Source organism: Chiroxiphia lanceolata, chromosome 2 (assembly GCF_009829145.1).
Source record: "Chiroxiphia lanceolata isolate bChiLan1 chromosome 2, bChiLan1.pri, whole genome shotgun sequence".
NCBI classification, from domain to species: domain Eukaryota; kingdom Metazoa; phylum Chordata; class Aves; order Passeriformes; family Pipridae; genus Chiroxiphia; species Chiroxiphia lanceolata.
In genome coordinates this window covers 42577726-42603014 of record NC_045638.1, presented here as the reverse complement: position 1 = coordinate 42603014, position 25289 = coordinate 42577726, and the positions used below count along the sequence as shown (strand labels likewise).

Sequence of the window (25289 nt, the reverse complement as noted above, 5' to 3'; positions counted from 1 at the left end):
CCCGCCCTCTCGCTCGCGCCAGCCCGGGGGGCGTCACGTGACCCGGTGGGGTAGAGCGGGGAGGGGGAGGGGCGGGAGGGGCAGGAGGATCGCGGTGTCCGGCGGGTCCCGATCCCCATCCCGATCCCGGGGATGCGGCGGCGGCTGCTGTGGCTGCTCTGCGCCGCCGCCGCCGGCTGCTGCTGTTGGGGCCCCGCCATGGGCAAGACGCTCCGCGGCGGCTTCGCCAGCGCCGCCGCCCGCCTCGAGCCGTGGCGGCCCGTGGCGCGCTTCCAGTTCCACGGTGGGTGCCCCGAGGTCGGGGAGCGGGAGAGCGGCTGCGCCGTCCCGGGACGCGGCTGCGGGGGGGTGAGGAGCGGGGAGAGCGGCGGCTCCCGGGGAAGCCGCGGGGCGGGGAACGGGGTCAGCCCCGCAGCTCCCCCTCCTTCCCTCCCTCCTTCCTGCACTCTCTCCGCCGGGATGCTCAGCTGGTCCCATCCGCTGTTCTGGGCAGCTCGGCCAGCAGCGGAACCCGTCCGGAGCGTGACGGGGCTGTCCCGAAGCGCTGGAAGCGAGAGTTGGGAGCAGCCCCGCGCTCTTTGTGACGGATGGAGAAGCGTCGCGCGTCCCCTCGTGTCCCGCAGCCTGGGGTGGGCACTCCCGTCCCAGTGTCCGGGAGAGCAGAGGCGTTTTAGCTGTGACACGCATCCCTCCTTTCTTCCCGGGACCCCGCCGACCCGCAGCGATGCCAACGCTGCAGGTGGCTGTGCCCCATCGCCGGGTGCTCCTGGTGTCACCACGCGTCAGGATGTAAAGTCGCACCTGGTTATTCCCAATGGCTTTTCTTTCCTCTGTTACTGACTCCTTGTTAGTAACAATTCCTGACTCTTAGCTAAGAGGCCTAGCAGCAGGCTGGGATTCTGTTGGAATGGCCCCTGCAGAAGGCTGGAAACTGCTCTCCTTGGTACAGAAGTTTTACTCTGCAGAAGGAAGTGTACGAAAGCATGATGAGTGCCATGTACGATCAGCATGCTTTTCCTGGATGCTCAGCATTTCAGTAGCTTAGGCTGTTTTCTTTCCCATTGAGCCTCACGGCAGCAAGAGTTTTGCAGAATGCTTGAAAATCAAATGGGACGAAGGAAAACATGACGTAAGCCAAACGGAGTTGGAGTGTGACCTTCCAGCACTGAATGAGAGACGATAGATGGGGTGGAGATAGCTTGTGACTTGAAAGCAGTTAATTATCACTGTCCTAGCAGATAATTGTAGTAGTGCTCTAAATAGATCTAAAGGAAAAAAAAGTGCACTGCTTAAATCTGAGGAAAGACTGTTAAGATTAAAGATGAGTGGTGTAAGTGTAAGTGTTCAGATATAATTCTGTAAATTGATGTTGCATATTTGCTTAGAAATACTCCTCTTTCTGCATGAATACCAACATGAAGCTTTTTTTAAAATAGTTCAAAATCTTAGGCAAACTGTAGTTCATACAACGTTTTACAGATACCAGGAGGTCACCTTATCTGAGGTTTTATTGCAGGACCACTGTCTTGCAGCTGGCTGTGAACAGCAAACCATCCTTATCTGAAGGTAGTACTAGTCTGTTGACTCAAATCTAGCTGATGCCAAGGTTAGGGGGAAAGAAGATTACTCTTACAGATAAACATTCAAAGCTTGCTTAAACTTGAATGGAGTTTGTGCTCTTGCAGTACCAATTGATTTTTCTTCTGCATTAAATTCTGCCTTTTAATTTAGGATACTCTTATGTTAGAAGTCTATGGAAATATATGAAAGAATTTATCAAAATAAATTTGAGGATTGTAGAATTACTCAGACAAGATAAATTGTGCCAAATGAGCTGGTTCTAAAATGACTGAAATATTTCTGTGTGTCAAGGTGCAGTCTATAGTGACAGGAGAAGGAGTGGTGGTTTCAAACTGAAAGAGAGTAGGTTTAGATTAGACATTAGGGAAAAAATCTTTACTGTGAGGGTGGTGAGGCACTGGAACAGGTTGTCCAGAGAAGTTGTGGATGCCCCATCCCTGAAATGTTTAAGGCCAGGTTGGATGAGGCTTTGAGCAACCTTGTCTAGTGGAAAGTGCCCCTTTCTGTGGCAGGGGAAATAGAAACTAAATCATCTTTTAAGTCCCTTCTAACCCAGGCCATTCTGCCATTCTGTGATTCTGTACGTAGACTGACACATTAGAGAACACTTTTGAAGTTTGATTTTCTTTGTATCAATTTGACATCTGTCATCTCTGCAATTAAGTATTTTAGCTCTAATCCATCCATCCCATGAAAGTCCATTTACATAAGTTCTTCTGGTATTTCTCTTAAGCTGTCTTAAGAGCTACTCCACAATGCTTGTAGTCATGCCACAAAGGTCATAAAATACTAGACTTTGAACCAGTTATTGAGGCTACTGAGGCACTGTCTTTAACCTGAGAAAATAAAATTTGGGGTGGGAGGAAGGAAAAAGAAAAAGGTATCTGGAAGTCTGTTTAAAAAAAAAAATGAGCGGGAAGGGGAGGCAAAGCAAGGCTTTTGTAGTAGAGAAGGTTAAGGACATTTGGGTTATGTTGAAGGTTTGTTTAAGTACCGTCACAGGGAATCTTGCATGTGGTGTTTTGTTAATGAGATGTATAGAAATTGTTCCTGAAAGTCCATAAATATTAGGAAGTAGTGGTAAAAATTTAAGAAATTAGGTGAAGCTGTAGTGTGGCTACTTATAAAAAATCTGTGCCACACCATTTGCTTGTAACTGACACCAAGGCAGAGTAGTTGATTTTATTTTTTCAATATCAAGGTGATCATGCTGTTCTGTGTGTCAGAATCAAGAATGTGGCAGTAGCTGTGACAAAAGCAGCTAGACTCCACCTCTTTCAAGCACAGGAATGGCAGAAGCTGCAGAATAATATCCAGGATCACAGCTGTACAGGGAAGTTCTCTAAAGCTCAGCTGACAAGTAAGTTGCTACATTTTCCCCCCTATAAATTAAATTACAGGTGTATTTAGAACCCTGTTGAGTTATCTATATGTTTAGAATATTCATTTCAGTGAATTTTTGCATCTACCAGGACTTTGACCTTCTGCAATTAAAAAAAACTACAAGGAAATAAAATTACTTTTTTTGCATCACTTCAGAAGACTTTGTTTTCAAGCTGTGATTTACTATACTACTGGAAAACTAAATCCTCGACAAATAATGAATTTAATGCGAACAGCCAAACTTTATGACCAGTTTTAGCCTCATGCTCTAACTTGTTTGCAACTCAGAAAGGGTATGCGTTTGGCTGAAGTTTTCATTTAGTCATTCAGTACAGAGATTTTTTCTTTAACTGTGCTTGGAATAGAAGTCTGTCTCTTTGGTTTTTTAATCTCAAATTTTCTCGTAAAAAAGATTGTCGTGAGTATATGAAAGAATTTACAGAGAAGACCATTTTCCTATGAAACTGAAGAACTTGAGAATCTAAATGTTTGGGACAGTCAAATATACTGTTTGAATTGTAACTTTTATTGCAGTGGACTGAAAAAAAACTAGAGGCAAACTGCTGGAATCTGCTGCAGTTACCCCTAAACTTCTGAAGTGAATGCTCGTAAGGTTGGAGTATGTATCCCAAGTACAAAGTAAAAGGGTAATTTTGTACCTGCAAACCTTCTCTTAAACTACCTCATAATAAGTTTTTCTTTTCTGCAAAAATTAATCTGCATTATGTTGCCTTCCTTTATAACTTGACTCTGTTATAACTCAATATTCTTTCACCCCTTAATTTTGTAATTTAATATTCATCACTGAATCTCACATTCAAATGTTTTTAATATTTCAGCTGAGAATTATACCAGTATACAATATCTAGATTGTCCTTTTGTCTCTCATTTACAAAGGAACATTTCTCATTTGTCAGGAGGCTTCTGTTCTCCAGTTCCATGGAAATGGCATTTTCAAAGCTGAGAAAACAAAAATAAAATTATATTTTCCTGATAGCACAAACCTGTCATGCTTTGATATACAAAACATGTTAGCAAATTTTTAATACAGTATCGAAGATGAGCTAATCAGGACAAAGCTTAACAAGTACCCACCTAAATGTGAAAGAACAGTAAAACACTGAAGCATTGAGTTATGTGACTAGAAGACAAACAGACTGAAATAATAATTTCTGCACCATTTGTTAATCATAATAGTACCAAACTTAATTAAAGCATAAATATTCCTATAAGAAATTAAATTAATATTAGAAACTTCATTCAGATATGTCTTAAGTGACTACAGCTCCTCTTTTAAATACGTTTCCTCTGTGCAGCCAGAATCCCTAGAGTAACAGATTGATCTCCTATAACATTGTCATAATGAAATCTTATACAGATGTCACTTCTAAGGGTGTAGTTTCCTTACACTTGATGAGAGCCGCACAGAAATGCTGCTAAAATAACTAGCAGTTGGTCCATCATTCCTCACTGTCCCAGCAGTGCACTCGCTGTCTTCTGCTGTATTTAGGAGTTGTATGACCACAGGGTGAGTTGGATCTGTTTGCTGAAGTTGGGCAAAATCGATTACGTATTTGTTTTATCTTACTTCATTTCCTCTAAGTTAGCTTGCAGATTTGATGGAAAACTGCTTAAACACACTCTGTGTGATCCTTAGTCTCGACGCAAGTAACACGGTGTCAGAACTCAGCTGAGAGCTGAAATGGAAAGTAAAGCCACTCCTGTCAGCCACTGTTTGCCTTTCATTTGGATTAAGCACCACATGAAATCCTGGTTTGTGTGTTGTCCAGGCTTGTACTTCATGATACTTGTTGCAAAGAAACAAAGAGAATGATTCTTCCTGGATTCCAGTGTTGATCGGTTCATACCTTCAGAAAACAGAAAATAACTTCTTGTAATTGAAACAGGTTTATTTGAATTACATAAATGTTTTTCACAGGTAGGCTTCAAATTAGAAATTTTGTCTACAAAATATTTAGGGAAAATGAGTTTGTTAGAGGATTGTTTTGTGTGTATGTTTGTGGCTTTTTCATTTAGAAAAGCCTTTCATAAAAAAAACTTGGTTTGTAGGGGTTTTGATGAAGTTTTTATCTTTCTTCATCCCTAGCCATTGTTGTCCTAAATTATTAAGGTGAATTAATCTACAGTCCAGCCATGATATTGTTATTTCTCCTACAGAGATGACTTTCATTTATGGTTGTGCTGATTAGCACTCCAGTTTGGTAATCAATGTAACAGTACTTACAATTCTTGCAGTTTCACCCAAACATAAAGAGCCACAGGTTTCATCTGCGTCAAGAGTTTGTTTTGGAAAGATTGTGCTTCCTTAACTGTTGCTTTTACGAAAAATAGTGGCAAGACCAATGAGCAGATGAAACATCACTCTCTTACACAGTTGCTTTTAAATGTAATCTGATTGAAATACACGGTTTTATTTGACAATGGTTTCATCCCTTAACTGTCAGTTGAAATTTAGTATATTACAATTTGGGGAAGGTGCTGTGAAATATGCTGCCTTGCACCTTTAAAACATGCATGCTGTTGTTTGCAGAGCTCACATGCAGGTGTTCCTGTCTGGTGCTCTAAATCTCTTTGAAAACAGAGTAGAGTAAATTTCACAAAGGTACGTTTCATGCTGCAGAAGTATCTGTTGGGCAGTACAGAATAGCTAATCCTGTCAGTACTGTTCTGGAGGGTGAAAGTTTGCTAAGCATAGGACACACAGTTTGCAGTTACTGACTTCTGGCAGAAGAGAGCCCTCCCAGCAAAGCTAAAAGCTGAGAGGTGGAATGCAGTATGTACTCTCACCAACCCTTGCCTGCACCTGTTTGAAACAAAAGATGAAACTGGAGGTCTGGTCTCTGGTGTTGTGGCTAGCTTTCAAGATTGTTTTCTATTGTATGTAGTTTATAACTTGTACATGATGTTGTGGATTTAAGTTTTATCTTCATTCAAAGATGAGTCTCATAAAAGCAAACTAATCAAGTATGTACTTTTGTTTCTTTGTTTTCTTCCAAAGTGACTGTGAACCACACAGAGCAAAATCTGACAGTGTCCCAGATTCCTTATCCGGAAACATGGTATGTGTTTTATGTAGACAAGTTTACCTGCGAGGAGAATTATTCTGAATCCGAGGATATTCAGTTTGAAATGATCTTACTAAACCCAGATGCAGAAGGGAATCCATTAGATCACTTTAGCGCAGGGGAATCGGGTAAGATTTTTTTTCTTAAAATTAGATTTGTAAGTTAAGGATCTGATCACTCAAATCAGTACTTACTATGCTTGGAAGAGTATGGGGAATGGATAGCAGAGTCTCTTATATTTCATATTCTGCATTCTTGTGGAGAGTAAACTTCATTTTCTATCAGTACAGAAAAATCCTTTACTTTCTCGAGACTGGCTTTCCAAAACTTACCTAAATGGAAGTATGTATGCACAAGGAAAGTTAGTGTTAACATCTTTGCTGGTCGGTATTTTTACCATCTCGAAATTCTAATCTTCTACTTCAATGTGAATTTAATCCCTGATTTTAATGAATTAATGTAACAGCTGTATGAAACTTGATTCTGTTCAACACGAGTACATGCACGATAAAACATTTTGGCAGTACAATTCCAGTTCAATGTTTAGATTTTCCTGTCTTAGTCACAGGCTGTAGATTAGATTTGTCAGTCCTGATTTTGTTTTATTTAAGAAATGCAATTTTATATCCTTACATGTCCACAGAAAAATTACTTGAAGTTACTTGAGACAGCAGATAAAGATAAAATTTTATGCTTTGGATAATCCACCCTAATGCTTTGTTGCAGTGTGTAGCATCAGTGCTCTGGGAGGCCTCATCAATGTGTCACTGACCTGGGTCTGTTGTGAGAGAAGGGCTCTATAGGCTTAGTCTGCCTTCTTATACAGATAGAACCTACATACCCAGAAAGAGCCGGATTGCTATGCTCAGAATCAGATGCCCTGCTGTCATTTTTGGTCTCAAGAGGATATAGAGGGAATGAAAGGGAGCTCCCTTTTTGAAAGGAAGAAAATATTCATGGAAACATTTAGCAGAATCTGTAAGATAGTAGCACGTTAATCATCTGTTTTTCAAGGCTTATAATTGGACTTAACCTCTCTCTTTAATTTCTTATTCTATAAACCTAGTTGGCAGTTTTTATTTGATGAATTTGGTGTTCAGAAGTGAATTCTAAGTTAATTTAATTATTCTCAAAAGAAAGAAAAAGTGATTTGATCTAAACCACGTATTTTTGTCATTCATAAATCATGCTTTTTTATTGGTGTACAAGAGAAGCAGAGTGGCCCTGAATTTTTTAAGAGTCTTTATGAAGTTGTGTTCTTTTCTCACATTTCACTGTATGTGTGTCCAAAATGTTTCACTTTAGCCATAGAAATTATAATGCAAGCAACTATTTAGAACTCATCCAGTTCTAATGTGTTTCAGCGTAGATATTGAAATATGTATATATTATATTAAATATATACATATATATGTATGTATATACATTATATTGAAATGTGTATACACATATACAAATGTGTATACATTATATGTGTATTGCTCTTCCCAATCTCTGGGTGGAACTGGTTGAAAGTTTTTAGCAGACTTATTTTGCTGCTGGAAAAAAACCATTTTTTAGAATCTGATTCTGTGGGCACCACTAAGTTTCAAGGAAGGTTGGAGAAGGAAAACAGAAGTTTTCTGTGAGGAATGTTTATTTACCTGTTTCTGCCTGTAGCTCACTGGCTTTGATCCTTTGGGAGCTCATGATGGATTGCAAAGCTTGTGGACAATAAAAAAGATTTCCAGGATCCAGATCGTAAGGGAAGCATTTTACCAGGCGACTGCTAGACTGAAAATTAGAGGACTTCGATTTTTTAAATAATCTAAAAAACTTTGGGAATTTTTTTTTAGATTAGTGCAAAAAAATTCTCGCTAAGGACTAGTTATTGTTTTCTATTATTTGTATTATTTTTCTTTATCTAAAACTTTTGGGGCTTAGTCAGCTGTGCTTCTTGAACTACTTTATGCAGAGGAAGAGTGACACCCAGTGGTTAAAAAGATTAAATAGAAGTCTGTTCTGGGTTTCCTTTATCTCAGATTGTGCCTTTACAAATGGAAACAAACAAAAGAGCTAAAATTGAGTCCTTTAATAAGTGTATTTCTGACTGTTTAAAGGGGCTACAATTATCTTCTGTGTATCAAGAAACTGTATTCCACTTTATCCTATTTCCGTAATTGCTGCAAACCTTTCCTACGCTCATAAAAGGTATTGTTGAATAAAAAATACTTTGTCAGATCAAACAATAATCAGCTCTCTGTAAAAAAGACACCAACTGTCTTGGATAAAATTGACTAGGATTTAGACATTTTAACTGTACTGCCGCTTTTGGATGATAGTTGCTAAGTGTTATCCAATGATTATATATATAAAAAACCCATCTATTTTGGTTTAGTTGTTTTCTGCTGGTATAAATGTTTCTTTAGAAAAACTAAGCTGTATTTCTTCTTTTTCACAGGATTACATGAATTCTTTTTCCTGCTTGTCCTAGCATACTTCATAACTGCTTGCATATATGCACAATCCCTATGGCAGACAATTAAGAAGCGTGGACCTATGCATGCTGTGTTAAAGGTGTTGACAATTGCATTACTGTTGCAGGCTGGTTCAGCTTTTGCCAACTACCTGCATTTTTCAAGGTATCTTTGCTCATTTTTGCTTTCAGTCTTTAGACTTGAAGAACAATGTGTTGTAAAGATCAGTACATAGTCTTGCCTGTGATGATTGTGACAAAACATAGGACTGACCTTTGAACTGCGTCATTGCCTAAATGTACTTTTAAGAGAGAACATGCATTTAAGACACATCCACTTAAAAATACAACCTTTTTATTCTTTTATCAGTTATTCTAAAGATGGCATAGGAGCTCCTTTTATGGGAAGTCTGGCAGAATGTGAGTATGCTTGTCTACTGTTTCTTGCATATTCCTACACATGAATCTGCATAATACATTAGCAAATGCTGTTTTTAGACTGTATTATGATCTTGGACCATATCAGTGGATTTCTAATATAAAATACTAAAAATTGCTTTGCTTTTCCAAAAGAAAAAGCTTTGGTTTTCAGATGTTTACAATAACTGTATTTGAAGTTGTACAACTGGGATGTTTAGGATTTTTCAAAGGATTTTCTTATCTCAAGATTCCTTCATACAAACACTGAAATACATGCCTATCATGAGGAAATGTTTCAGTACATGGAAAGGTTTTATGGAGTTTGCATTATTTAGAGAGGCAAACTGTTTAGGAAACTTAGTCAAATTTTATCGAGTGTGTCATTTCACTAACAAATTAACAATTATTATAATGAAAAAGTGCTTTACAGCATGAGTTACATGATTAGCATGATGCAAAAACACTTGTGTAAAGATTTGGTGCTAAAAAAGCATTTTTCTTCGCTGTATAGATATTCTGAGTCCTCACTGGAACTAAATTCCTATAATATCCCTTTCCAAAATACACTAACTTATTCCCGTTGGTTTCTTCAGTATTAAACGTTGTTGGGTAGTTTGGCGTTTTTTCCTGCAGCTCACACTTGAAGCATTGGGGATTCTTTCTAAGCAAATGCATTGCCTTTTGATTGACTTGATGCACCCAAAGAAAGTAGTACTTTGATCGTGAGATAGTGTTGGCGAGTAACAGCCTATATGGAAAAATATTTCCCTTTGTAGAGTTCGTTCAGAAGCCTGCAGTTGGAATTAACAGCCTCTTGATGGCACTTGGTACCACAGTAACTGCCTCTTTCTTGTTTTAACCATTTGAGTTAGCAGCTCTTTGCAGCCTCTCCAGCAACAGTATTAATAAACTTTGCCTCTCATCTCATGAAATGAAATTAAATGGAGAATATGGAGGTAGGGATGATTCCTCCCCAGTGTTAACTATCCAGCCAGAACTTCAGAGAGGATAGCTACATGTTAGATTTTCTGTGTATGTGTTGTAGTGAAGAGCCCACTTTTATTTGGCTAAAGCAAAGATTATAATGAACTAAACAATATTTTTGAATCAATAACTGAATTTCTAAAATTCACTTAAGAAAGTTTTCCATTCCTACTGTCTTTAAGGTTTGTGGTTTCCAAAACAGTAAAAGGGCAGAAGTGATAGAAAGGGGGGAAGCTTCAGTGGCAGTTACAGTTCAGAAGAATAGCTGATGGGAAGTAGTATAGTTTGAAGGTGCTACCATGTTTCCTGTATCACAACAGAAATCAGAGTTAAAAATAAATGTTAAAATTTCTATTAACTGCAGCGGAGCCAGAATGGCTTTTTAAAAGCCTGTTCAGATACTATTCTTTTTCTAATATGATTTAGTCTTTACCGTGTATGATCCTCAGTCTAATTTATTGCCTAAGCAAATCACATAAATGACAGAAATAATGCTGGCATTCAGAACCATTGCAAATAGTGGTCTTCTTTTGGTAAGAATGAAATGTGAAAAGTCAAAGACTATTATTATGCCTGTTGAATAGCCAAAAAAGATTGATTGTGATGAAACTGGACAGTTATGGAACCAGCTCAGTAACATATGACTTTACACTAACACTGGATATCATGGGATTATTGTAATTTTTTAAATTTTTTTCATGCTTGTTACTTTCAAGCAAGGTGTATGAGGTGTCAAAGATTAAAGCCGATACTGAATTTTTGTCTTACACAATTTTGTCTGTGAATCCACTTGAATTGTTGCCACACTGAAGCAGAGCAATATATATATTCAAGATGCGATTGAAAGATGATGTCGGGCTATAACTCATAAGGCAGGTTATCTTAAGGAGTGACAGAAAATAAAATGCTTCCTAGTACATCCAGATTTGTTCAGTCATTTCTTTTTCTAGTGAGAGAGAAAATAATTCCATGATGATTTTGCCCAAATCAGTGCTCATTCATTTTATTAAAGAATGATCAAGTTTGTATTTACTAGAAGCTCTTGATACATCTTAAACAGCAAAGGTGGCTGAATACATTAAGAAGCATTAAGTGTTTAAACTGTGAGAATACCAAACATATCCAGGAATTACATGTTGAAGTCTGTTTTATATCCGTATCTTGATAGTGTTGCTGAATGTCAGGGAAATATTGCAGCTGATCTTCATTGTATCCCTTGTATCCATATTAATCTCTGTACAGTGGCAGCATTTTCTGTGCCAGTATTTTTAGTAAATGTGGAAGTACATTTATCTTTTTTAATACAGTCCAGTTGTATAAAAATAGAACTATGCTTTTTTTGTGACAGAAATACTACTCTTGTACCTGCTAGTCTAAGTGAAAATTACAAATAAGGAACAAATTCAATTGAACTAAAATATTAATTAAACAAAACAGAAAGCATCGTTGTGTGTAGAGCCCCATCTCTAGTTTCTGAACCGAATTTACAATTTACATAGTGTAAGAATCAATAATTTTTGTATGTCTATTCTGTGCCAGTAAAATGAGTCAGATCCCAACACCACCTTGTAAATGGTTTGGTAAGTTTCAATCAAAGACTAAAGCTACCAATCACCCAGAAGGAAATCTTTAGGTTTTTCTACTGTCAGTAGTACTACAGTGAGGCTAACAACTGAAGGCTTTAATATATTCTAGCTTGAAGTTTTCTTTATTCAGATACAGTTTCATACAGCTTCAAACACAGGTTTGAGACACTGATTAAGAATGTAACTTTATGGAGTATGTGTTAATTGTTCCCAAACAGAGGTAAAAATGGACATAGCAAAATGAAGCGAAGGTGCTTTGCATTTAATAAAATGAAATACAGGCAAGTTGTTGCTCTAAATGAAATTTGTGTTAGGGCTTTTCATTATATTTTCCCCTTTAAGTGTTTCAGAGTGGAATTTGTCCTAAATATTTGTGCTTTCTTTTGCAAGCTACTACATCCTTAAGACAAAGTACAATTAAAGTACAATGAAACTATCTGATTTTTGAACATAAGTTCTTCAGAGCGAGGAAAGGAGTTCATTTCATCATGTTTCATATTTGCAGTATGATTAACATACATATGATTTTAGTTCTTTAGCATTTATAAGTCTGTTTATGTAGATGGACTCCTGAGCCCAGACTACTTTGACACAGGAGTGGGATTTGGAAGGTTGTGGCACTGTGCCCATGTTCTTACAGAACTGCAGCATAACTGGAGGAAAGCTGATAGTGATCTGTTTGGTAACTGGAAACTCCACAAAAATCCACATTTTGTGGCAAAGCAGCCTCAGCTAGTCAAACTGTCATCAGAATTATGACTAAAGGCAATACAGAGGCGTAAGCGTCCATCCTTTGTGTGTATACAGAAAGTTCCTCTTTGCTCTAGGAAAAAGAACTTTATTTTTATTGTGACTCTATTCATTTTTCTTTTGTTTTCAATAGTGTGTGACATAGTCTCACAGATACAAATGCTGTATTTATTATTGAGTCTATGTATGGGTTGGACAATAGGCAGAATGAAGAAATCTCACGGCAGACCTCTTCAGTGGGATTCCAGTCCAACGTCTACTGGCATTGCTGTAGTAGTTGTTGTTACACAGGTTTGTATTTTGTATTCATTCTTATTCTGAAATATACAGCTGCTATTAGGTATGACAGAACTGTGAACCAAATAATTTCAATATTTTAATTCTATGAAGGAGGGAGTATCAAGACTGGAAAAAAGCCCACAGCATAATGTGCACCCAGTATGTCTAATAGGTAACACCACCTTCTCTTTACTTTAACAATTTAAGGTGTAGCTCCACAGTATGTTTTTGTTCAGCAGTAAAACCACTTAAGAAGTTCCCACAGGTTTCCAAGCTGCTGTTTGTGCCAATTGTTTGTAGCATTATACTGTGAACCAGATCAGTGGAATGATCTAGACGAGGAAAAAAGAAAAAAGATATTTCAGCACAGTCATTTTACTGATCTGATGTGTAATGTGGTCCTATAAATAGTTGTAATCAGTACAACTGAGGCATTGTGAACTGTATTATGGGGGGTGACAACCAGTAGCATGAGCAGAAAGACAAGGAAAGCTGATGTAAGAAAGCCTCTCTGTCACCAAAAAATAAAAATCCTCAGTGCTTTTCTTTTGGAACCACTGAAATAGAATGTCTAATGGTCCTTTCAATCAGTATAAGGGAAATCTTGAAAGGTTCATGAGCAGGATTGGTCTTGCAAATATACAAATGGTCTGACACATAATTTCATTCAAATATTTTCCATTAGTATAAATTAGAAAGTCAAGTAAACCAGTAACTTAAAAGTAAATTATAATGGAGATTTCAACCCTGGTGGTGCCTTTTGTAAACAAATTTTTTTAAATCACATAATAAAGACAAGAGAATCTGAAAGCCATTGAGAAAGAGAAGAGCAGGGAGAAACTGGAGACAGTAATGAGGAAGAGATTATACTGAAGATTTTGTGCCATTTGTGTAGTATCTGTAATTAGTGTGGCTTCCAAACTAAATCAGTGGACTGCTAAAACATTAAGAGTAGCTGGGAGCTGACATTTCGTGCTAATTAAGAATATAAACCAAAGGCTATTAAGGTCAATGGGACTGTTGAACTTTAAAGATAGGTTCGTTCCACCTTACTTTGACACCCATCTAGCACCAGAAATTTTACATACTGGTAGTAAAGGAGACTTCTAAAGTATTTAATTTTATTAATGCCTCTGCACTTGTGCTTGTATATGGGTGTGTTAGTACTCTGCCACTTGAGACTGGAAAGTTTTTGTTGTTGTTTCCTGTTACTAGACATAGAAAGGACACTTAGTATAATCAGCTTAATCTCTTTTTGTTTGTTACTTATGGTAAAAATTGGGGCAGATATCATACATATATGCTGTTTCCCCCAAGGCTGACCCATTACACATTTGTGTTGACTCTTGGAGCAGCACTGGAGCATTAGCACAAAGTTGGCTATCTTACTTTTCACCATAAGGCATAGCTCTACCACATCTCCTCCTGGTAACATTGGGAATGTTAGGTTTGGCAGAAGTTTTGTAGGAACAGAGTGTGGATATCAGAATATGTCACTGCCTGGGTGGTTTTGCACCCCTATCTCAGTGTCCACTGTCTCCAGCAAAAGTTCCCTGACACTAAGAGTATCCCTGTCCCTTCTGGATAGGATATTTTCCATCTCATGGTTCAGTACATGTAAAATACAAGTTCTGCCAGATTTGTTCTCCTTAATACAAAGAGAAGCTGTTGAGCTCCGAGGAGCAGGATTTAGACTATCACCTCTATCAAAGGTGGTGATCTTAAGACTTTAGTGTCTGGATTAGTCAGTTGTTCACTGGTCTGTCTAGATTGACACAAGAGTTTGGCCTGCTGTAATCAATCAGTGGGCACTTTTAATAACTAAAAGCCTAGAATAACCTCTTTCCTGTTCTGATATTTCCCAGAGATTCTTATGGGAGAGCCATCTTCCTCCTATGCCAGAGTTTGGAGAGACTTATGTGGATAATCAGAGATGTTCTGAGGACTTGTTGTGAATGCTGCTGGAAACCATGTGCATTACCTTAATGCAGCAGATAGAGATTGCACCCTGTTAGATTTATTGATGTTCTACTGTGCCTGTCCTCATCTCATCTTTAGGGAAGTCAAGCAAGTGGACAGCCTGGGAAAACATGTTATTCTTCAGCCTAACTGCGGTTTTGACTGGCAAACTGTCTGATCCTATTTGCCTGCTACTAGTTCAAATTACTCAGCCAAATTTCAGGATTTTTTCTTCTCTTTGTACTGATGCTATGAATTTTTAATTTTTATTCTTTCAGAAGCACTAGTAATTTCCCAGGCTATGTTTACAGGCTACCATCAGTGTAAGGTGGACACAGCCTCCTAGTAGCGAATCTGTTGTGCTCGTTGCGGCTGCAAGGAAGGAGGGACAAGTCTGCCATTCAGCATCTCCCTTTGCCTTAACTTGTTCTTTATTTGAGCCGCAGAACACAAGATTCCCAGGCTGCTGTGCATTCATTCATTCATTAAAGATTTCACCATGCTGCTGGGGCACAAACCTTGTTCAGAGCTTCACTGATGGCAGGCCCTTCATGTCACATAGGCCTGAGTAGTTTCAGCTTTCAGGGCTGATCAGAGAGGAGGTAATGGTTCTAGAAAGATAGTTGATTGCTCTGAACCTGACCAGAATGACATAGAACCTTACTGCATTAGATGCCACGCTTCACAGGGGTTCTTAGGTACACCCTAAAGGTGTGCTCAGAATGAGCTCTACCTCTGACCTTAGCTCTAAATTTTTTTTTATTGTACTGGCATTGCATGACATCAGATACCCGAGTACTAAATATAGTTAAAAACAGCTAGTTAATCCACTTTGCTTTGCTGCTAGTTTTAATCTCCATTTTGCTTCCCCCTTGTCTCTGAGCAATGATCTGTCCCATGAGAACCTGCCTTTGCTGGAGATTGATATGTTATCTTGGCTTGTCATACAGTCGGTGTTGGCGTAGCAAAAGGAAGGAGGAGTTCTACCATAATTGTTTCCTCATGACAAAAAGGAAGAGTGTCTGGTTCTTCATCGTATGGATGTGGAGGTTCAGCTTGTATATCTGGAAAATCAGGATGATGTCCATGGCCATCACTCTTCTAGTATTTGAAGAGGAAGGTCAGTACTGGACAGTGGTTGGTGTCCACTGTGAACCAAGATAGGTCAGGATTATGTGCAGGTGAAGTCAGGCATTCTGAATAATGTATTATATAAACAAGGAGATGATCATTCTCTTTCACCTTATGAGGAAGCAGTTGTGGCTTTAATGTCAGATGTAGCTGGTGTGAGTCAGCTCTTTAGCTACCTGTCTTATCCAGTTCTTTTGCCTACAGCCTAAGCACAGTTGTTCTTCTGGATAACAATTAGAATTGTGCCCCCTGATTTCTTCTCAGAGCTCAAACACAGTTCCGCTCACTGCCAACAAAAAATATGTCTACGATATCTACTTCAGCAGGTTGGTGTCTGGGTGTTTTTCAGCTTGTTCCTTATATTGCAGCTGAGTTGATAGTTGCCTTGCTGTGATCAAGGTGAGGGACTTCAGGGCTTATTGACCTTAATTTCTTAACTAAATTTCAATTATTTTTTTTAATTTTCTCAACTAAAGAGATTTTTACTTCAGGATCACGCTAGTGTATGAAAGCCCTTCCTTCATTGAGAACAGACTGCCTAATCCATTTTTACCTAGAAACACTCCATAGCACAGATTTCTCTTTTATAGGATCCTGGCAAGTGAGAATAGTCCTGGCTCATAGCAAGAGCAATGACAGATTCACGTTGTCCAAGTTTACACTGTGTTGCACTGACAGTTCCATCTCTACCTCTAATGCCTCTGCCTTCTGCCTATTTTGGAATAATCTAATGAAGCTAAAGGAAGCTGGACTTCTGTGATCTTACATTGCCGTCACCATACACAGCCTTTGATCAACTGATGTTGTGTTGTTTATACTCTCTAAAGGACTAGTCCAGAGCATACTCTGCTGTCAGACACTATTTTCCTATGAGGATTTGGGCTTTGTTCTCATAATTCCTTTACTCCAGCTCTTTGTCATCTTCTCATGAAAGTGGCTTCCTTCATTGCTGTTACTATTGGTGTATATTAAGGAAAATATAGACCTTTGTGAGCTCTCGTTTTTAAGGTTAGGTAGATCCCAGGGATAGCTTAAAGTTTCTTCTTAGAGCAGTATCACAGTTCCATCTCCATCAGTCAATATGATTTCCCCCCAGATGGTTGCTTGAGACAGGAAGATTCTATACGTAGGTTAAGGGTTTTTTTATTTTCTTAAGGAGAATATGTACAGTCCAGGGAAGTTAAATACTTGGCAGTTCTCAAGTGTAAATATCAAAAGGCAAAATGCTTACAAGACTGCAGTGATTCTGTAACTGGTAGAACTCTTGTTTGTTGTCTGAACATGTTCTAACTGGACTGAAATAACTTCTGTGATAGGAATTCATCAATTTCATGCCAAAACTAGTGCTATAGACACAATGTTAGCAGACACTGTGCTGTATCTCAGGGATTGGGGAGCAATGTAGTCTTATTTCAGTCTTAGTCCTTGACAGAATTCTCAGTCAAGTAATTTGATCATTTGAAGATGTTTGCTTGAAGTTACTCTATTTCGAGCATTATGGTGGGAAGATTTGAAGCCTATTGGTCAGATTGGTTACTAGTAATCAGCTGTGTTGAAGATGTGCACACTTTACATCTGTCCCTCTTCCATCCTTCTTCTATTTTTCATCCAGGTAGTTGAGGAGTGACTGAAACAACAGCAGCTGTGCTTGCTGTGTCATGGCCTAGGTAAGGGAGGGGGAAAGCATGAGAGTACCTCTGAGGATATTCTAAGTGATAATTATTCTAATACTTGACTGATGAGGCTCAAGGACATCCACTTTTGAAGGGCACAGGTGGATTACACGCTTTTTAAAAATTTAATATCAGTAACCTTTTTGTCTTTATGTAGTTAATGTAGTGAGAAAACCTTTGAATGTGTTGAGAAAGGAATCTGACTAATTTATATTTCTAAATTGAGCCATACAATGTCTGCTTCTGAAGGCCTTGAGAGCTACTTCACTCATAAATCAAATTTGCCTACCTTTCTTCAGAAAGCCTGCTTTATTAGGCACCTGAAGCCTCAGTGCAAGTTAGATGTGTGCAGTAGGTAGACTGGATTCCAGTGTATATTCAAGTTTTAAAATACCATTCAGCTGCTACATAATGCTGTGAGAGTCTCAGCTTTATGTGTATTCTAATTTATAATGTTAGCATTCCTAAAGTCTTAAAAAGGTGTTCTTCAGCAAGACACCTTTTTTTATGCGAGTAGGCGCCTGCCTTCTTCCCAACTAAGATTCAGAAACTAGGCACTTGTTAGTCTGTTTTTCCTTGGAGAATATCAATATTCTTTCTCAGAGTGCTCCTACAAAATTGGATTCTGCAGTAAATGGATACAACACTGGGAGTTAAGGAGGATTACTATCTTTTGTGTAGTTATCTTTTGGCTAGAGTGCTGTCCAGATGGTAGAACAGCATTTGGAACCTGTGACACTCCCTCTCCTAGACCCTAGCAGGTTTCTGAGCCAGTTGCTTGCAGAGCCAGGCTCGCTCACAGTTTCTGACCTAGCTGATGTTGAATTCTTTTCTCCACAATGGCACAGCTTCAATAGAAGGGGTGGAGAGTGGCCCACCCAAGAACAGCCTATAGCCTGGCAGTTGCGGCACTCTCCAAGGAGGTGGGAGATGTGAATTGGATATCCTTTAGGCAAAGAAAGGAATTGTGGGAGATCCAAGTTCAACCTGGGTGAATGCTTGAACCTTTAGGCTATTGTATAAAAGGGGCAGCAGCACCACCCTCTTACTTCCCCATCTTTGAAAAGAAAAGTGAATCCTGTTAGGATTTTGAAAGAAAAGGCGTAGTCGCCTGCCTTTGAAACAAGCTTTACAGGTTGTGGATCACAAGTGGAAGGAGACACCTCCCTGTAGCTCTGTGAAATCATTTCAGTGGTCTTCCTGCAGAGTAGGCCGAGTGTTTAACGAGGTGATTATGCCAGATCTTCTTCTAAGGTGCCACATTGCTTCTATCCAAATTACAGGAAACTTTAACTTGTCGAACTTTCTAAAAGTTACAGAATTCAAGAAGTGAGACTGTTCCTGCCAGTTACAGCTGGAGTAATAGGTTATACCAAAAAGCAGTTCAGGCTGGGGAGTTTTTTGGTATGTAGCATGACTGTCTCTAACAAGCAGAGTGGAGCATGACCAGATAACTTAATCTGTGATGGGAAGGTTATTTAAAATTTAGTGTAACCTTGTTTACTCTAAGTTTACTTTGCTGTCATTCTTTTCCAGAGCTTTTTGTTAATTTGGGAGCAGTTTGAAGATACAAATCACCACAGCTACCACTCACACCATGGTTTAGCAAGCGGGCTGCTTATTGGCCTCAGAATTTGTCTGGCTTTGTCACTGGCTGCTGGTCTTTACCAGATTATCACAGTGGAGAGAAGCACGCTGAAAAGGGAGTTCTACATCACCTTTGCCAAAGTACGGGTTACATCAGGGAAACTGATCTCTTCTTCTATAAATATAATTGTGGCATGCAGTTGACTGAAGCACTAAACTCTTTTTCTCCATAAGACAGTTAATGTTCAAGTGTCTGATTTGATTACATTGCACTCTGTCATCATACTCTGAGTAGTCATTTTAACTTGACAAGGAGTATAGAGCTTTCTGAAACAGAAATCCCACCTTTCATTGTGTGGTTTTCATTCTGTTGATTGAAAATTAAACAATGGGTTCATAAAATAGAAATGTAAATGTAGTTCCTGTAACTGTCATCTCTTTCTTCTAAACTGGCATGTAGTCATTTTACAACTTATACTCATCTTCTTTTTCAGGCCTGCATTCTCTGGTTTTTGTGCCACCCATGTCTTGCAACCATTGCTGTAATATTCAGAGAATATCAAAGAGAAAAGGTATGTACAGGCAAGATAAAAGAGATGGAATTTGAATACTAGTTGTTCTTCATGTTTAGTGTTTGTTAGCAAACTCATGCTCTTAGGCTGTTAATCTTATGACCCCAAAGCAACTTGAAAAGTCTTAGTCACACAACTCTCATTGATGCTAATATGAGTCATATTTTACAAAGGCATACAGGGTTTGAATCATCTAAGGGTAATCATTTCTAGGTTAAGGGAGGGAAAAGGGGAGATTATTAAGTCAAAGGAAAATGTGGAGGGGGTGTTTTGTTTTATTGTTTGCTTGTTTACTTTTAATTAAAAACACCTTGAGGATTCTTTTTACAAAGGTATTAGAAAGATAAATCAGAGGATTTTTTTTTTTTGGTTTTTGCTTTTTAGTCTTCCTCCTGTAAAAGCTTTATGTGGCTAAATAGGTCAGGGAACCTGTAGCTGAACTGCATTCTTTAGATCAAGAAGTCTATGTAAATATGTTGTTTGGTTTGTAAGCTCTAAACAGTTAAAAACAAAGGTAGACTCTCTGGGTTTCTCAGTTGCTTAAACATATTGAGAATTAGGGAACTACATGTGTGGAGCTTGCCATGTTCAGATGAAGTGCACTGCTATTCTCAGGTGATTGACTACCTCATTCCAGGGTAGAGTTTGCTTCTTTTCTTTATGCTTATAACCATCTGTGCATTTGTATGCAAATATATTCAGAAATTGAGCTTTTATTTGTGTAAAGGATATGTAAGGGAAAGAAAAAGGTTCCACTAAAAATATGTAGTAAATTAAATACTACATTTAATTTACAAAAAAAAAAAACTATGCAGAAAAAAATTACTCCTCTAGAGTTACTAATGAAGAGACTTTTTGTTGTTGCTTGATGAAAACCTCCTGAGGACAGGAGGACGATCTCTAGAGGTAGGATCAGGAAATGAATGTTTTTGCACTATTTTGAGCTTACTGAAGGGAGAGTACAATTGCTCTGCTCTTGCATTTGAGCAAGTTTAACAATCGTGTGCAGCTGCAGTTCCTACACTATGATAATTTAGCTGTGTTTGCTTCTTTAAATGCACTTCAATACAATACACAAATGCACAATCAATAAATACCCTAATTACTTAATAAAAACATGTATTTTAAAAGACTCTCTCTACATAAACTGAAGACTTTTTTTTTCCCTCAGAAACATTAATGCATTTAATAAATACTGCCGTGCACTGCTTTTACTGATGAAGAGACTTGAACTGAATAGAGGTCTTGCTAAGTGAGATTGATAAATCACTATCCTCAAAGCTCCATGATTGTGCTAGTACAAAGTGTTTTCAGGCTTTCTTGGGGGTTTTTTCCCCACTCTGTTTGTTGTAAGAATAGAATATCTAAACATCACCTCTGCTTGTGAAACTGCATGGGTGGTGAATTGCAAGTCTGAAATTCCCCAGAACAGAGACTGCCAGAAGGGTTATGTGACTTGCCCAGGGCTATCTGCTGATTTAAAAACACCCAGGTGTGAGAGTCTGAATCCTGGACTTGAGGTGCATGTTCAAATCTTTTGTAACTGCAGCAGTATTAACAGGTTTAAACACTCGCACAGTATGCTGATAGAAATTTATTGTGCGTTGTTTGGTGAGAGGTTTTTTTTTCACCTTTTCTTTTTCTCTCTTTTTTTGTCTCTAGATTATTACCGTAGGTGTTATCCTCTGTCAGTGCATCTCCATGGTTATCCTCTACAGACTTTTTCTATCTCATAGTCTATATTGGGAGGTATCTTCACTGTCATCAGTGACATTGCCACTAACAGTATCCTCCGGACATAAAACTCGACATCACTTCTGAGGTGTTTAGGAAGAATACATTATGTTATAAATGTGCAATAATGACTTAAATATACAGGTATTTTTGTCACATGTGTGTGATACATTGGTTTCACTGGAAAACTGAGTGATAATATCAGACCTTTGGTCTGACAAGGTTGCTAGATTAATCTATTAAAAGTGTTGGGGAGTGTAAAAATCTGTAATTTTAATAGTTTTATAAATATTGTTTATTGGTAACATCTGGTGCTGAGCTGTATCACAGAAGAGTACAATGAATCTTTTCCGTTCACAGACACCAAAAATGCCCATACTTTGTATCAATACTAGGTTTGAAGGTCTTACAAAATGCAGTTCTTAAAACATCTGCATGCTCAAACAAGTTTGAAATAGGCCGGTTGTGAAATTGGTGTGATGCATAACGATGAGTACAAGGTTTTTTTTTATTTTCATGCTTTAGAGAAAATGCATTTTATGTATCAGCATAAAAGATGGGGAAACAAAAGAGGGAGAATCCTCTAGAAAACACATGTAAAATGTTCACAACTGACTGCAAGAAACTTTCCTTTATTATTGGTGTAAAAGAAAAGCCTTTTTTGCAACTAATGTTCATACTGGTTAAAATTCTAATGGGAATATAAATAGGGTTTATATCTGCCTTTTTTTTTTTTAAATCAATGTAACCAAAAATTTCATCCAGTAATGCAGGTTTAAACAGTTTTTGAGGCTTAGAAGACATAGCAACATAAAGGTAATTAAAACAGCAGGCTTGCATCTTTTAAAGAAAAAAAAAAGGCAAAGAAAATGGAATGGGTGATGTGGTACTAGAATTTTAATCCTGATATAATTCATTTCTGTTACATTGAGGATTCAATCATAATTAAGCCATATACACAGATTAAATTAACAGAAGCATTTCAAATAAATGTTGGTTTCAGTCATCAACTACCCATGAATTCCTGCCCAAGGATACTTAATCAGGATTAAATTTTCTATGAATAATTGAAAAACAAAATACTCACTGGATTTGTTATAATCCATGTTGGCACTGGGTTCTAAGTAGTTGCCATCTTCCATCCATTGTAATAAAGCCATACTACTTTGTGATGCCCTAGCATTCAGAAAACCAGTGTAAATATATACTTTATTGAAGTGCCTATTTATTGAGTATGATTAAATCATGCTGACATTTTTTCCTTCATAATAAGAACATACCTATTGCCATTGTGAGTGAATTCTTTTTTTCTATTTAGTTAATATTTGTCAAATTTTAGACTTCATACACGTGTATTTCTTCACAAAATGGATTTTATTTTCTAGTAAATGAGTGTTTGCTTTTTCTTAATGGTGTGTATTTAATTATGTCTCTGTGAAACCACAGGTTCTAGCTTTAAAATAGCCCTAACTTTTCCATTCATGTTTGCCCTAGTTGTGAGCATAGTTGAAACATAAGTCTGTTCCATTTTAGTTTAGAGGGAAAACTAGACATTTGCCTTTGACTAAGGCAAAATGGCAACATGACAAAGTTGCTCATTAAATCATCTCCTTTCTTATTGTTTGTAATTCAGATCAAGAATGGCAGGTTGAGGCTGGAAAAGATGAGATATTATGATTTCACACAATCTTCAGAATGATTAAAAGATTAATTATTACATTCCTCTGATAACCACACAAAAATATTATTGGTTAAAACTTCAGTCTTTATTTCCCTGCTTATCTCTGTACTTTTCATCTTCTCAAGAAAAAAGCATCCTGTTTTTGATAAGTCTCCAGTAACGCAAGCAGAAGAGTTCTATCTGTCTTCGTGTATAAGACTTGAAATTCACACATAAAATAGAATTTTCTGATAGACAGAAGTACTGCTTTACAGTTTGTGATCCATCATGATAAAAGTTTTAATCTATGCAGAAAAACCTCTGTGTGACTTTCAGAAGAGGCACTCCATTTGTTTTATTCTCCAGAAGTACTTTCTTACTTCCTGTAGTTCCTCTGACTTCAGTTAGTCAGTATTATGAAACCATTTACCTTAATTTCTCCTTATAAATATACCCTACAACAATTCATAATTAATTAGTGTAAGTAAGAAACATAAGGTGTTGTCTCTTAAATCTTGCCCAGATTGCCCCATAAGTCAAGAGGTAGCATTATCTTCTTAGCTTGGCATTGAATTCAGTTATTTGAAAATAAATTTGAATTTTGCTATTAGTGTAACTAGGAATTAAGTATCACTTTCTCATGGTAAGTGGTACAAAGGACATGCATTTCTGCCCAGATCTATTAGCAGTCTTTAAAAACCAACGCTCACCAACCTTATGTTGTTAAATAACTATTGTGTACTGTAGCAGTACATCATCATAACTGCAGTGATATTCAAGACATCAGTTAATTCAGTGGCGAGAGTCTTCAGGTATGACTAGTGACAAACTTACAGGTACATACTTACTTGTACTCTAGATTGTAGCTTACTGCCTCTGGATCATGCCAGAAGAGTGGTTCAGGTATGTGAAAGCCTCTCTCTTCTTTCTAACTTGCATCTGCTGTGAGACCAGCTGATAAGACCATGGGGTTTTTGTGCTTATCCACGCTGTTACCCATTCTATCAATCTGGTTTCATAACCTCATCTTGAAAAAATAGCTTCCAGCCAACTTTCAGTTTTCTTCAATCCACACATCCTGACTTGAAAGCTTTTCTTCTAAAATGTGCTTTCTGTCACCAAAAAAAAAAAAAAATCCGTTTTCTGTCACAAACTGGGACTTTTTGGTACACCTGTGTCAGCTCTGCGTTAGGTGACAGCAGTGGACAGAAGCACTCCTCTGGTACAGCTGTAGCCCCACTGTGTACGTGGTGCAGGTTTGGGCCCACTGAAAGCTGCTGGAATACCTGGGGAATTCTCAGGGAGAGCTACACCAGCTCCAGGCTCCCCACCACCTTACCACTACAAGAGGCTGGAGCAGGGTCCCTCTGAAGGCAGCACTTCTGTTGCTGGCCATGATGAGCAGCGCTGTCAAGTTGAGGTCAAAGGACGACGTCTTGAGAATTTCTGTGCATTGTGCGGTTCTGTTTTAAATACAGTTGGGCATACAGTGTCTGCTAATTCTATTGCCCACACATTTTGGTGCTCAGAAAAGGTGAATGTGTATTGACATTCTGAAGTTGGTTGTGCTCTGAAGAAATCCGCTTCTATGTGCAAGAGGGCATTGCCTGGCCAGCCATCACTTCTTCTGCTGGCACAGATGTCAGTTTGCGTCAGTTATGATTTGTTGGGTGGGAGGGAGGATCCCAGTTTAGGAGACATGAGGGTGAGATCACCAACTTGGTCTACAAGACCCCCCACAAGCTGTGAGGAGACATCATCCTGCATTGCTCCCGCCCAGTGATGTGGAGGCTTGTGCAGTTCTAGGGCTCATCACAAGTCACCTAAGCTACTTGCTCCTGTTCTGCATAGATGGTGTTTATTGTATATTTATTTAAAGTGCTTCAGGTAGGAAAATGAATATTTACAATTAAATATATGTAAATGGAAGTGGAAAGGCTTGATTGGAAAAATATCAGGTTTCTAATACATATTACAATATTAAGACCTCCCACACACGACAAACATTTATAGCCAGAATATTTCTTTTAATGAATATTTCTTTCTGGTTCTTATGCCAGTGGAAAGCCATGCAAGTATCAAAATGTTTTTGTTTGCATCTCAGTCCTCTACAGAACTGGAAGAACGTTTTATTTGATTTGGCTCTAGTTTATTCTTTGCAATGTTCTGCCTCTAATTGATAGAATGAATGTTTTTTGGGCTGGCCAAGGCGGATGTTACGCTGTACCTTTTAACTTTTTGTGTGACTATGCAATTTACAAAGAGCAGGTGATCCTTGTGAATGTCAAACATTAAAAGAGAAGGTATTAAACTGTTCTTCAAAGGGTCCTTCTTTTCTAACTACAGTTAGATCCAACTGGGCTGTGATTTTCCAGTGAATCCGATTCCAGTTTAAGAAAAATCATTTTTTTCTGCAAATCTATTTCCTGCCTTGCAAATTCTGTGTCTC

At 38.2% G+C, this 25289-nt stretch overlaps 1 protein-coding gene across 1 annotated transcript; it reads left to right on the top strand.

Moving 5' to 3' along the window:
- The first annotated feature begins 80 nt into the window (after positions 1-80).
- Positions 81-23959, top strand: GPR180 (G protein-coupled receptor 180). The gene is made up of 9 exons (XM_032678371.1): positions 81-283; positions 2783-2941; positions 5984-6178; positions 8491-8671; positions 8876-8925; positions 12379-12536; positions 18824-19015; positions 19369-19446; positions 21109-23959. The coding sequence occupies exons 1-9, from the start codon at positions 133-135 to the stop codon at positions 21265-21267; spliced, it is 1323 nt and encodes a 440-aa protein (XP_032534262.1). The 5' UTR covers positions 81-132; the 3' UTR covers positions 21268-23959.
- The last annotated feature ends 1330 nt before the right edge of the window (positions 23960-25289 follow it).

What these genes read in the sequence shown, in the direction of transcription:
- GPR180 (XM_032678371.1), top strand. Translation starts at nt 133, where the DNA reads ATGCGGCGGCGGCTGCTGTGGCTGCTCTGCGCCGCCGCCGCCGGCTGC. An exon ending in CTTTAGCGCAGGGGAATCGG is followed by an intron (nt 6,179 to 8,490) that starts GTAAGATTTTTT and finishes TCTTTTTCACAG; the next exon opens with GATTACATGAATTCTTTTTC. An exon ending in GAGAATATCAAAGAGAAAAG is followed by an intron (nt 19,447 to 21,108) that starts GTATGTACAGGC and finishes TTTTGTCTCTAG; the next exon opens with ATTATTACCGTAGGTGTTAT.